This window comes from Python bivittatus, unplaced genomic scaffold, assembly GCF_059951505.1.
Source record: "Python bivittatus isolate LINGU-HERP-01145 unplaced genomic scaffold, Pbiv_v1 ctg000580_np1212, whole genome shotgun sequence".
Lineage (NCBI taxonomy): Eukaryota > Metazoa > Chordata > Lepidosauria > Squamata > Pythonidae > Python > Python bivittatus.
The window spans coordinates 32,070,385-32,085,363 of record NW_028277087.1 but is presented as its reverse complement, the minus strand read 5'-3'; the positions used below and the strand labels follow the sequence as shown (position 1 = coordinate 32,085,363).

The window sequence follows — 14,979 nt, the reverse complement described above, 5'->3', positions numbered from 1 at the left end:
AGTTTCATTTTAAAAATTTTGTTTCTCAGACCCTCTTAGACCAGAGGGTCAAGGAGAGCTCTTTTCATTCTGGAAGCAGAGCAGTCTATTGTTCTCTCAGAGAATTACAGTGGCTGAGAATGGACTGAAGTGTTTCAAAGTAATTTCAATTGAACAAACAGAAGACATTTGAAGGGGAACAACTTTTTAAAAGAATTATACATGGAAATTTTATCCTCAGTTTTTATGTCAAGTATTTAACTCAATACAATTTTTGTATTGTGTGGGATGAAAAGAAAGACGCAAATAATGGGAAAATTAATAAATAAATGAGGAGTTACATAGTCATATTAGTTAAACAACTGATAGGGAGGAAGGAGAATCCATATGGAAAATACAAAGAATACTAGTGCTGTCAGTACAGAAAACACTAGATCTTGTTGATGCTGGCTACTACTGGCCGCCAGACCCAAGAATGTTAAGTATCAAGAATGCAAGAAACCCAGCATAAATGATACTAGGTTCTCTTCCTATAACTACATACATGGATTTCCAGTAGAGAAAAATACTAAGTGCAAAGGCTGGATATCAAAACTATGGTTAATAGAAAAGTGTAAAAGTGACTTTAAAGAAGACCAAAGTAAGAACTAAGGCTGTCAGTTCCAAAAACCCTGGAAGGGCATTTTTCAGATATTTCTTTCCCGCTACAGTACCTCGTACCATTTTTTAAAAATCAGAATAAACATTCAAGATAATATCAAACTTTTGTTAAATAAACGATATTGCTTCTAAAAATACTTACCAATTTTATGCAATTTTTCGCAACAAATAAGAGCAACAACTCTTTCTGCTAATCTCACACAACTCATTGGAGGACCCTGGAAATAAAATTTGAAGCAAATATATTATAACTTCCTATCAATATGTAATAATGAAATTAATTGCTTTTATTTTGGGGGGAGGCGGCTCAATTTTATATTTTAGTTATTATTTGCTAGATTAATGCCCTGTCTTTCCTTCTGGAGTTCATGGTGAAATACACAGCATTTCTTTCTTCCAGTTTTTCCCCACAGCAACCCTGAAAAGTAGGTTAGCCTAACAGGCTCAAAGTCATCCAATAAGTATGCATGGCTGGGGTGGACTTACAGCTGGGTCATCACCTCAACTAGTATGCCTCACTGGCTCTCTAATAACTAAGTACTGTCATGCACTAAAATATTTAATTGTTGTACAAGAGACAGGTTTAAGAACATAAAAGAACATTTTAAAAGGCCATACAGCTGTGCACAGAACAGATGTTATTTATGTATTCCAAACATAGCCAATAGTTGCTTTTGCAAAAAAGATACGTCAGGTTATTATAAATGTCAAACCACATCACTATTTAGACTGAGCATTTAATATGAAAGGAAAATAAATTTTTTCTTTCTATGCTAAGATACTTCCATGTTGCTAACAAAAACATGTCATTAAGACTTAGCCCTAGAGTTTCTTATAACGTTTGCACACAGTTTTTTCATTCAAGCATTAATATGCTAGTCTGATTCAAATGGAGAGAAGAAAGTGTGTCTTTCAGTGCTTCAACACTGAAAGACAACAGTGTGTCTTTCAGTGCTTCAAATGGCCTCTCATTTGATTGATTATCCTGAAATCTAGTTAAAGACGCCTTCGAACACTGTAGCTCATATCAAATCCATGGGACCAGCTACTTAGCAAAAACAGAGTAAACCTGTATATAACAATAACATATACACTGCAGGAAAGCCAAGTTGCAAGTCAAAGCCAGAGGAAAAACACTGTACATACTCAAAGTTTACTTAATCTAAGCAAACAGAATACTTACAACTATTGATGCTCGAAGAGGAGAATTGATAGGAAGATAAAGTGTTGCATAAAATGTGTTATCAAGGAGTTCTCTAGTTTTACACTTAGGAGCCAGATGGGTAAACGGATCACTAGGTAATCTAGCACAATACCTATTTGACACAAGTGGTTTTTTTTAAAAAAAAGAAACATAAATACATCATTTTAAAAAGCAAATGATATCTTATGGCTAACATATTCACAAGTTAATAGAATTCAACAGGCAAAAGGGTAAGTCAACAGTTTGCAGTTATTTGTAAGATTTCTATCCAGAGTTACAAGCCTTAATTTAAACATATTGCACAACTCTCCCAAACAGAGGGTAATTACCTCCAAGGGGGCAATTTGGGCTTGTCCTGGGGATATGGAGAAATTTGTTAATTGCTTATTTGTTAACCTAGGATCTAGTTTGGGACTGCCACTGCCAAGATGTCTGTGTAAAACAAGAGTCTGTTTTTTCATGTAGGTAGTGACATTATTCAAGCCTGGGAAAGGGGATAATTGGGCCAAACAGTTTAAGAACCATTAACATAGTGGGAAGGATTCTTCATTAAAAACAAAAAAATCAAGTAAATAGAAAAAACTCATCCTTCTGAGTATATAAAATGGCCCCACCTAGTTTCATGACTGCACCACACACGGCAGCATTCATTCTCTCCTAAAAAAGCATGATTTTTAGCTACCAAAAGATTGCCCAGCACTGATAAAAGTGAATGAATTTTGAGAGATCTAGCAATGAAGGTGCCAAAAGCCTTTTTCCTTAGGGAAGTGGTATTTAAGGATATACCAAACATTCCTTCAAACTGGCGAGGACACTAAATCTTGTGCTAACGTCTATATCATTCAATCCCTGCCTCCCAAAGCAACTGGGTAGTTTACCCTTGGTTGGATTCCTCCTTACAGCAAACCAGGAAAAATGAGCAGGAAAGTTAAGAGCAGGAAGAGTTCAATATATTGCAGAATTATTATTTATTTTAAGAATATTATACTGATATCTCTCTCCCATTTTATTCCCTCCCCATACCCCAATATTAAACATTTATAGGTATATTTCAGGAAAAGTAATAACTATTAGACAGAAATGGATTTGGTTGCCTTATTTCTTGTAAGAAATAAAATCCTTAGTGTAACCATAATAGACAAATGCTTAAAATAGACACAGTTGTCAGCATTTAATTAAAAGGCTACTTTATATCATATCAAATACAGAGCTAAATAATGAAACAACAATAGTCTCATACCGATTAATGTGTCCAATAGCAGTGTTTATTGTGACTCTTGGACCACCATCTTCTGGCCTCAACACATATGGTGGGAAGATGTCATCATCATCTATAATGGGCTCATTTTCTGTTTCACTAATATCAACAGACTTCGAGCATTTGTTCCTCAGGATCTTAAAAAAATTAAATTAATAGAGAATGACAAGAACATTCTATGTATATCAACTAGATAAACATTAACGGGAAGAGTGAAAGATATCTATTACAGTCAGTTCTAGAATAATTAAGGTAGAATGGTATTTTCTATGGGCAATATCTCTACTAAGTTCATATTAGTTCCCAGCCCTTAGTTACCACAATCCACAATTATGGAAGAGGCCACACCAACATTAACAGTACATACCAGCTAAGAAAAAGAAACTAACAACACTGACTCAGAGACAATTGAATGTTCAGATTCCGTGGCTTCTGTCGGAAAAAGGATAATAGATCAGAGTCTTTTTGTATACTATTTATGAATATTAGCATATAAATGTCTGTATTTTTATACATATCAGGGCAGTCCAAATCGTTCAAAAGATGTACTTTGGAACATGCAGGAATATATATGAAGCACTATTTTCCAACAGTTAAAGTACCTGTGTCTTTATAAAGGCTAGCATAACGGCTTCAGAAGTTACTCCCAGCTTTCTCTACAATTGGGTGCATGCACAATTTGCTGTTTTCAAATCACTTCTTTTGAAGCATTTACAGTGTGTGTATGCATGTGAATAAAAATGTATGTTTATAATTTTATGAAAATATAAATATATAAATAAAAGAGGTGGCCAGTCTACTGAGAGATGCCTATGAGCTAGTTATTCAGTCATTTGAAAATCCTCTGCCTACTTCTTGCTGCACTCAGTAGTCTTTCTGTGGATCCCTTATTTGTCCCCCGAGCCCCCTTTGGGCAAATAGTCTTCTATGTGTATTCTCTTAGCTCCTCTAGCCATCAAGACATCTTTCTCAATTAAACCTGGATTCCCACTGCTTCTCTGCATTTCTTCTACCTTTAAGAATAACTGATTGTCTGATAACTAAACTACTGAATCACTATTTACTACGATTTACTATAATTACTATGATTTTCAGAGTCATAAAACCATGGTTCTTTTTGAGAGGCATTTGGGGATGAGTAAAATCATGCTACCCTGCATCAGGCTGATTGTTATAACTGTATTAATTGATTTTTGTTTTTAATCTGATATTAATACTGTAAGCCATTCTGGGTATCTGGAAGTAGAGTGGCATAAACATTGTACAGATAAATAAATACTCCCCCCATTTCCCTTCTACTTCAGTGTCCTGGACTTTGTCACATACCTTCTCAATAGCTTTGTAGGTTTTAAGATCTTCTTCAAAACATTTGATTTTGTCTGAATCAGCTAACATGATGTAGTTTGAGATTGGTGCCCTGGCTCTTCCTTTGGATTGCACATAGGAACGATATTCTGTGGGCAAATCAAAACGAACCACCAAATTGCATTTTGGTATGTCAACACCCTCTTCTACAATACTAGTTGCAATTAGCAAGTTGGTTTCATGTGCTCGAAATTTTCTAAGTACCTACAAAGTAACCAAGAAGACATATTTCTAAGACCATCTGTTGTAAAACCATTACCTAAACAAAAGTTTAATATTTCAGTACTTGCAGAAGTCTACTTACAGTCTAATGGTTAGGAATAAAAAGTTATAGTTTTTAATATAGCTTCAATAAAATTAAAAAGGTTTACATTTTCTGCAATAAAATTAAAAACTTCAATACTTTTTTTTTTTTAAAAAAAAGGAATAAAAGTTATAGTAAAGACAAAAATAACATGTTATAATTTTAGGGAATTGTTAATAATTTTAGAAAAAAAAAATATAAATTATTTGGTTCACATCTTAATACCACTTTTTGTTCCCTAATTTATGCTGCATTATCTTTAAAACATTCTTATAAAACCCACCCCATATTTGACACTATGTCACTTTTCTAAAATTCAATCTATTCTAAAATGCAAGCAAAGGACTCCCCAGATTTTATTTTGTCACTTTGAAGACAGAGGAAGCATTCCTACAGTTTGATATAAGTGCAGATGTAATTCCAAAAAGGTGTTTCAGAGTACCAGCTGCCTCTTTTCCTGGGATTTCCTGGTGGCTTTAACAAATTTCAGACTAGTGCTACATTTGCATCCGTGAGCTGAGAATTACCCACTGGTTCTCTTACTCACCATCATTTGCTTCATTTGAAAAAATATACTAAGCACTAAAATACATTTCTAGTTTACTGAAACAAGCTAATTTAAAGAGCTGCACTGGAAGTTACTGCCATAAATAGCAACATTTTTAATAAAGGAAATTCTGAACACTAATTATCTTTAAACAAAGTTTGGTTAGAGAAACATGATTACTTGAAATAATTCATATTATTTAATTCTGAAATATTAATCAGTTCCATTTTGCATTAATCAGAAATAATTCTGCCAGAAACAGTAAAACAATCACAGAAAGTGGTACAGTCAATGCAATTCTAAGGTCCTTGAATCTCAATTCAGTGAGCTAGCAACTAAGAACATCCAAAATAATAAAAGGCTAATGAGCTTAGTTTTCTAAACACATCTTATTATATTTTATAACATAGTATATTGGTCTGATTCAGATGGATACTTAACACTCAAACTTAATAGTTTAAAAATCCTTAAAGTAGATGCTTAAAAGTCCAAAATCAGAGAATGGGTAGAGTTACAAGACAAAATGCACCAACCAAGTTTCACTATTCCGGTTGGTTTTAAAGCAAGATCCAGGTATAAAAGCAGACTGATGTGTTTGCCTAACTTGTACAATTAAAGCTAGCTACATTTTCTGGACTAAAAAGCTCAGTCTGCTAGCTACATTTTATTATATATGACAGGAACAAAATGGAGTTAAATGAATCAATTAATTTAGATAAATAGAAAATGCCTGAACTAAAACAGAACTCCCCTAAAATGAGTTGAATCTGAACCTCTCTGATGCTTCATTTAGCACTGGGAAAAAGAGACCTAGGATAATGTATTTAAAAAGGACAGATTTCTATCTATCCTTTCTGAATAACAAAACCACTAGGAGAGGTGGGAAGGAGAGGGATTATGGGTATAGCTCCCATTGTTAACCACAGGGAATGGTTTTACTGGGCTTGTCATTTCAGAGAAGAATACTGATTATATCACCAGACCATTTCAGTGCCTAGTCCTCCCCAGTTCTAGTCTAGTACCATGACTACTACACCACATTGGCTTTCATTCTGATTCCTCTCCTTCCCAGGAGCAGGATCATGAGAAAAAGTCTGGGGAGTTCACAAGACCTTGAAGTGTAGCACTGGGTGTTTGTTTGAAAAATGCTGGATTTTCAAGTCTCTTTGTAATAGCTCCACAGCCATAATCAACTCAAATCCTTTCTAAGACTTTGGTACAAATTGGAAAAAAAAAAGAAAAGAAAAGAAAAGAAGGGCTTACTATTTCTCATTCATAATATTTTCCTAGGTAAGATTTTATAGGTTGCTTGCCTAGGGAGAATAGAATATTTTAAATGTATATTATACCCCCTCAAAAGAGTCTATGATGTGAAGGAAAAAAGGAAACAAATCAGTCCCATATGTGAAAGACTCTCCTGAAATTTTTACAGCTTTCTATGCTGTACCTCATCTTGCCCATTAAAAACACACGGGTATGAAATTATTTATTTAAAAAACATAAATTACAACCTCCTCTCAATAACTGAAATTGTCAGATTTGATCCCAAGTGAAAATTCTGGCTGCAAATTTCAGCTGGTTCGGTCAAGAATTACAAGAAAATTGAGATAAAAGAGGCATGCATACTACAAACACACCTATCTATGTTTCTTTTATAATTGGACTTCATCCCATGTAACTGCATATCCAATTTAAAAATGTCATCTAATTTTATGGAAAGAAAAAATATATTATAGTCATGATGATTCCTAATCTTAGTCAATGTGTTCAAATCCAGGGTGAAATCAGAAAGGGAAGGTAGCTCCAAATTGCCCTGAGGCTAAATCAGGAACCAAACTGAATTGGTGCACAATCCAGAAATTGTGGGAAGAGGGTATTTACATTGATTTCACAGAGACAGCAAACTGGGTTATAGAACAAAAGAGGAGGAGCAGGAGGAGGAGGAGGAGGAGGAGGAGCAGGAGCAGCTACTGCTGCTAAAAATACTTATTTTTACCCTACAATATTTTCAACAACAATCTTAATTTTTAAATATTAAGATAAGTGCTATCATTCAAGAAAATCAGAGATATTAATGTTTAGCCTTGCTTTTCTATTTATGTTTTAAAATTCATATACAATTTGTTTCAGCAGCTTTAAATACATTCCTTTTAAATACTGATTGTTCACAACATTCAAGAAGGGGAATTTCTTAGTGAAAGGTTCAAATGCAAGAAAATACACCACATTTTTAGACAATTATTTTCATTACAGTTACCTCTTCCTGCTTTCGGAATTCTACTTCCATCTGTTTGCTACGGGGCTGATTCTTTCCAATGCCATGTCCAGTTATAAAATTGCTGCTGATGTAAGCCAGCTCTGGGTCTTGTTTGCCAGCTTCTTTTATCAACCTAAACATATTACAATATTTTGGAAGTTGCATAAAGTTGAAAAAATATAAGATAATTTTTGGGATATCCAACAATACTGAAAACAGAGGTATGATAATTGGCTTTCTTACCAGGATATATACACAGGTTGCATTCATTCTTTTAAAATTATTTAAACTCGAGTATAATTGACACAGACAAAGAAAGTCTTACATGTGAAACAAGAAAGTTAACATCAAAAAAATATGGTTCATATATGTTTAAATCTTCCCAAAATCTAGTGAAGTAAGTTGTAATTTTTTAGCGACTTATGTGGAACTGACAGAAATATGAATCGGACAGCTTTCAAAAGGCAAGCTAGCAGTTTCCTTTTTTTAAAATCCCTCTAGGGCAGAAAACAACCATTCTTCCTTGATAATTTGCTCTTCAGCATAGTAATTCCAATAGCCAGCTTTCTGTGGCTCATTTTGTCCATTTTGCAGTTTTACCCACAAAAAAACTGCATGGCCTTGTACCTGAAATGGCCAGCAGCTTCAACCACCTTACAAATAGCTGTGGTGGTCTCTGCTATGTACTACATTCCTACCAAGGATTGTACTGATTCATATTCAAGTTCATGATGTTATTTCTTTGGCTGAGACATCAAATAAATTGCCATATTGCATATTTCTCTCTTCTGGTAGCAACTAATCTCCCCCACATGGTCAGCCTTTATGGCTTAGTCAACATGCATATTCTCACATGCTAGAGAATTAATCTCTAGTTACATGTATTATTCCATTTATTTCACATAAAAGAGACAACCAGAAGGGTGGGAAATTCCAAGGACAACAAACCTGTTTTGTATTTAAAAAAAAAGTCCTAAAGGGAACCCAATTAAGGCTACATATGTTCAGTAGTGAAAGAATGCTAATGATACACAAGGAAGAATGGACTGAATAACTGGAATCCTGAATGGGGAGTATTACACACTCAACACTCTGCACCAGGTCACATAGTTCATAGAGAACCCTCATTAACTTGAGAATCATTTTACAACAACAAAAAGTTTTAGCTATCAAATGTCTAATTCAATTTTTGTTTAAATTCCTACATAATTTTCTGTTTGTTTTCCTGGAGTTATTTTGGTCAAAACAAATGTATATCCCTCCTCATTTCAACAGATTAAACCCAGTTATTGTGAATTACATGAAACCATTTTAATATTATTATCTGTATTTCAGGCAAAAAGCATAACAATTCATACTTTAAAGATTCACTTTAAGTAAAAATCATCTAATTTGGGGAAACTTTTTGTTACCGTGCACATGCCTATGAACTTCTGTAGGAATGTGTATGTGTATTTTTACTGTACACTGTACGCCACAAATCAGATAAAAATAAATTCTCATTTTATCAAATTTTTAGTTTCTTCAATATATGAATATATGAAAATAGTAATACATATCACTAAATGAGATTTTAAAACAATAAAAAGGATTTCTGTGGGTCTATGTCCTTTTCTAATTGGTTAGTATGTGTATCGTTCCTTTCTCTGAATGGCTGAATAGTTATTCCCAATGCCCATTTGTTACATACAATATTTTTAATTTTATTAAAGAAATATACCTGTTTAAAACAACTGCAGTGTATCTTCGTTCCACAAAAATAATTCCACATAAAATATTAGTAAAGGGAGAAGGAAAGTTAGTTTCTGTCTTCTCTTTCTCTTCTATTTCTTCATCCTCATCATCATCCTCAGAATCACTCCAAGATACATAGTTATCCTGATTCCTATTATTATACCATTCAACACTTTCAAACTGTTGCCGTTCATAGGGTTTATATTTGCGCAAGATTTCAAGCAGTTTTATTACTTTTGGGGTTACAAATTTCAGGTCAAGTGAGGAAGGCGAGAAGTGCTCTTCACAGAGTGCATGAATTTTCCTTAGGAAAGTATCTGTAAACAATACAAATTTCCTGTGCAGCTCCTCTTGCTCATGCTTAATGTACTTCTGTAGCTCTCTCACCATCATCCCAGCTACTTTATCTGCACACCACGGTCCCAGAACAAGCAACACTGCCCGACAGTCTGACAGTATCTGCAACCAAAGAAAAATTTATCAGTTCAGTGTAGCACACATGTGCATGCGTGTATATTCTATTATTAGTTTAGCCTGTAATTAATTTCACAGGAATTCAAAAGGATGAGATCAATAATGAATATGCCTACGTATTCATTTCCTATGAGGTTCAAATTGAGTAAATTATCATTAATATAAATCACAATGTGTTTCACATCAGACTTAGAACTTCATTTTTTTCAACCTGGTGTAGATACCAGAATAAACTATGAATATGCAAACAAAGAAATTAGGGAAAATAAATCACAGTACTGTGGTAGTGATTGGATCTGGAATGTATGAATACAAATCTGATTCATGGATAATCAGTTCTTTCTTTAAATTAACTTCTTTTGTCCTCTGCAGGTTTAAGAGAACTCAGTTGTTACAGCTCATTTATGTAATTACATCCTCTAAAATTAATCTTTAAACTAGCCCAAAAAGGAACAGGTTACACCACATCTATTAAAAAAAAGAGAGAGAGTCCCAAATGGTTCTTTACTTTATCACCAAAATTACACATTTTATGTTATTGTTTCTTGGCCATTCCTAATAAAATGTTAGGAGTGAAACTTGCCTCTAGTCAATCTTAAATACAATTCTTATACATTTTTAAATGATCAGGTTTGATCCTTAGAACTTACTGAGAGTTTACATTAATTTCCCAAACTGATTAGCTATTAATACAAAATTGATGGTGAATAAATGAAGAAACTTAAAACATTTCTGTATAAAAGTGAAAATTTCTATGAAATTACATGACCTAAAATATGTAAAGCACTTAAATAATATAACAATGATACAAAAACCGTGGTCTCTACCTGCTTAGAAATTAAGGTAGAATCTCTCTCTCTATAATGTACAGATATGTTGCAATCATTCAGAAAGCCAAGTGCGTCATCCAGCTCTGTTAACAGTCTTTCATAGAGCCCACTTTTGTCAGAATATGGTCCACAATCCACCACAATCTCACATGGCTGAGAAGTATATCTTTAGCATGAAAAAACAAGAGGTTTTGCTCATAACTGCTGAGAATTGATAAATACAAGACATTAATAATTAAGAAACAGCATGGTATTTAAAAACTATATGGGATTATGAAGACACAATATTCAAATTGACATTATCAAAATGGATTTAAAACTCCAAAATTAAAAAAAAATAAACTAAACCAAAATGGTGACATTCCAAATATGCAGATTCAGTTCATCCTTTCCACATAAATGTTCCTGAATGAGATTCAACATTCATTCAAATATATGACAATATACCTGTCCAAAACCACTAAATCAGTTGCTGTTTCAGCACTGCTCTTTAAAATTTTCTCCAGTTTCTGAATCTTCTCTTCTAACTCTGCTGGATCACATTTTCCATTTAAAATGGAAGCGGTTAATCCCAAGATTCGAGGACAGGATGGACAACTTTCACAAAGCTGAAAATAAATCAGAAGAAAATTCAAGGGTACATTCAAATACATGTAACAGGCAAGAAGGAATCCAATGACAAATTCTGAAATTCTGCATCTCTTCTTTCAGTATGGAAAATAATTTCAGAGGAATGAGAGAAAGAGAAGAAATTGATTTACCGTATATACATAGACCTAGGTTTGATTTTTAATACGGTGCTGATATTAAAACACAGTAACTCTGGTAATACACAATCAGTCTGAAGTTAGAATTTTGCAATGATTTTGAATCCATTCCACAGGACAGATCAGCCCACCCCAGCCTAATTCTTATTGTGCTGGAGTTTTAAAGTCCTACAGATTGATTCAGATTTACAAATTCTGCAGTGACTTGGTTACCTAAATAAATTCCCCACAGCTTTTTATTTAACATTTGGCAATGAGAGGTCATATTCTCCAAATCTCCAAATGGATAATTTTAATAAAGTTTGCAAACACCAGTTACTGAGTATAAGTAACAAAATAGACCTCCTTGACAAAGGAATATGTTTATGCCAGGCTCCTTTCCACCTTATATTACCCCCAAAAACCTAGAGCAAAGAGTACTTCCAAGCATTTTTGCTCTGTGAATTAATGCAAAAATAACTTTGCACACTTGCAAAAAAAAAAAAAAAACGCCACTGGCCATTCTGCTTGAATAGATTCAATTCTTCTCTCATTCACTTTAGCAGAATTTGCTGAGCAAATGCATGTATTCTATTCACCTGTGAATCTTAACAGGAGAAATAATCTGTTAACATCTTCAGTGGAAAAGCAGCTATTACAAGGATGAACAATGTATCATTATTACATCAATACCCAGAGAGTAGTATAGTATAAGATGATACTAAACCATATTTTCTAGCCATTGCAATTTCTGCACTGGAAGGGTGCTTCTTCCAAAACTGAAACAATCACTTAATGAAATGTATATCCTACCATGAGTGGTGCATAAACACTAGAAGAGAAGGATATGAATGTTTAAATATAACTAAGTTAGGGGTGTGCAGCCCTTCAGATTTGAAGTCAAAAAGGTCCTTCAGCATAGACAAAGGTGCTCATGCAACACCTGTCATTACCTCTGTAAAGAAGCTGCAACTTTCCCAAGACTTGCATAATAGCTGCAAGATCCCAGGAAAGTACACATTTGAGCTAAGGAGACACCAAGAGTGTACTCACTGCCCGCTTCAAAGGACCTTTTCAGCTTACTTGTAGTGCACATCTTAAAATAAATGCTTTTTCCTAATTGATGTAAACTGAAAATTGAAGAGTAAGTGTTTGATACATAGCTGAGTAATGATGTACCTTCATAATTTCTCGATAAGGATGATCCTGGATTGCAAGATGGCACTCATCAAAAATAAGGAGATTAATGTTTGAGAGGGCTAAATGTTCATTTTTTAAAACATTCAAAGCGACCCGACAGGTCATAACCAGAACCTGAATATAAAAAAATGTAAGACGAAAATAGCATTATTGCTGTAGAAAGAACTAATGGTTACTCAAGTTAGTCAACATTAAAAATTGAATCCTTGTTTCTTTCTACATTAAGACAGGCTGCAACAGAATTTGGCCTTTCATTTAAACTTCAGACCACATGAATTGAATGCATTTTAATCCTATTCAAAAGCTGCTCAAACGGAATAATAATATCCCATTTTTATCAAACTAGACAACAATATTTATAAAGCTGTTCTATAATACTCATTCCCAATAAAGAAAGCCAAGGGAACAAAATAGAAAAGAAACTGCCATTGTATGATTTTAAAATTCTAATTATGTAGAGAATTAAAACTTAGATTTAAAAAAAAACTGCAGACATTTTTAGCATAACATCTAATTGCCACAGATTCAGAGAAATACCAGCTAAGGGCAAAAATCCCTTAAAGTTGTACATTCGAGCCACCTTTCCTCTCCTTTAGAAGAAACACAGCTTTCTGCATTTCCCATCCCTATGTAGCACAAGTAGCCTGAGAATGCGATTAGTATACCAAGCTCTGTTCTGAGATAAAGGAAAGATTAACAGATTTTTTTTGGGGGGGGTGTCTTCGAGTCAGTCTTGACTCCTGGCGACTGCCTGGACTAGTCCTTACAGTTTTCTTGGCAAGACTTTGCAGAATGGTTTGCTACTGCCTCCTGCCTAAGGCTGAGAAAAAGTGATGGCCCAAGGTTATCCAGCTGGCTTTGAGCCTAAGGTGGGACTACAACTAAAGTCTCCTGGTTTCTAGCCTGGTGCCTTAACCACTACACCAAACTGGCTCTCTAATAGACTTCAGGCCTTCTTAACCACCATCCTTCAAATCTACTTCATTCCAGGGACTTGCTTCTGTTTATACAGAAAGAGCGGTCTAGAGAACCACTAGGATGTTTATCAAAGCAATTTTTATTCAGAGGACACTATTAACAAATTTCTCGTATAACATTACACAAGTAATAGAGTAAGCTACAGACTTTGGCTGTACATCCCATTTAAATGGGTAAGGCTATATTTAATACCATATTGCCAGTCCTCATATCTTTCCTAATTCTATTCTGCCCATAATCAACTTAAAAATACTGCACAGTACATTTATGTCATTTATGTTTTACTGAAATAACACACATTTTTTTAACAGATAAAATTAACCATGGTGTCAGTTTATAGCATAGAAAGGTATGATGATATCTTACCTGGTACTTAGCAAATTCCTGGTTCCATCTTTCTTTTGTCCATGCTTCTGTTATTTCTAAACTTGAATACTCTCCCACTTTAAGATCTGAATGAGTCTTAACAGTTGATACTTGCTGAGCGACTTGGTTTGCTTTATGGAAAAAAAAAAAGACAGACTGGAGGTAGCAAAATAAACATTTTGACATGTATTCTCAAATCCACATGCAACTAGATTCATCCATATTAGGTCTGTAAAAAGTAGACACTTTGCAGTTACGTTTGGCTATTTTTCACACGGTGATTGTATTCAAATCCTTAACATATACAGCCATATAACTTCAATTTCATCTTGCCTGTTAACAAAACATTATTTCATTTTCTTGTTTTAGAACTCTAGCCTAATTTTATGGTAAAATTAAAAATGATCTGTTCCTTATTTATTAAATTACATTACATCCATACCAGAGTTGACCAAAAATACTGTTCTTTTTCCATTTTTGTTGAAGTCTCCCCTGATCTGATAAGATAGTTCTTTAATGAGTAGTACTGCAATAAAAGTCTTCCCTGAGCCAGTGTTCAAACAGACTATAGTATTGTGATCCAGAGCTGCTTCCAGGAGTTCCACCTAAAACAAATATAAATATATATATATTTTTAAAATCCTTAAATTATATATAAGTAAGATTTCAGACTAATCAATCAAGTATCTTCAAAAACACTTAACTGGTTAGGGAGAGCCAAATCAAACATTGTCTCTTGCTTTGAGAGAACATTTTGAAGTCATAGATACTTGAAGTATAACAGCTCAACATTATGGGTATTTTTCTGGACTCACAGCTCCTGCTTGAAAAGCAGGTGTAGGCTGTGACTGGGAGGGCTTTCAATAATTATACCTTGTGCTCTATTTGCAGCCATTTCTGGGACAGGAAGCTTTCCTCTTGGCCATGCATGGCTTTGTCCCCTTGTGGAGGGACTAATGCAATTTGTTATACATAGAGCTGTCCTTGAAGACCACTTGGAAACTTCAGCTGGCTGAGCATACAACAGTTCAAGCAAGTATGGGAGTATTTAGGTTCATTCATGCAGCACCACTACTA

General features: G+C 34.2%; 1 protein-coding gene across 5 annotated transcripts in view; it reads right to left on the bottom strand.

Annotated features, from left to right (window-relative positions):
- DICER1 (dicer 1, ribonuclease III) overlaps window positions 1–14,979 on the bottom strand; it is a 54,793-nt gene that overhangs the window by 22,148 nt on the left and 17,666 nt on the right. For 4 of the 5 annotated variants that reach the window (XM_025177669.2, XM_088149881.1, XM_007422404.4 and 1 more), the window contains 11 exons: window positions 14,345–14,507; window positions 13,903–14,033; window positions 12,538–12,672; window positions 11,060–11,220; window positions 10,610–10,778; window positions 9,295–9,767; window positions 7,575–7,707; window positions 4,428–4,670; window positions 3,084–3,238; window positions 1,823–1,955; window positions 782–857 (listed from right to left, as the gene is read on the bottom strand). In XM_025177669.2, the coding sequence (XP_025033437.1) occupies window positions 782–857; window positions 1,823–1,955; window positions 3,084–3,238; window positions 4,428–4,670; window positions 7,575–7,707; window positions 9,295–9,767; window positions 10,610–10,778; window positions 11,060–11,220; window positions 12,538–12,672; window positions 13,903–14,033; window positions 14,345–14,507 (1,972 nt within the window). Of the gene's footprint in view, window positions 1–781; window positions 858–1,822; window positions 1,956–3,083; window positions 3,239–4,427; window positions 4,671–7,574; window positions 7,710–9,294; window positions 9,768–10,609; window positions 10,779–11,059; window positions 11,221–12,537; window positions 12,673–13,902; window positions 14,034–14,344; window positions 14,508–14,979 lie in introns of those variants that run through there. The other variant, XM_088149882.1, reaches the window with a different exon arrangement.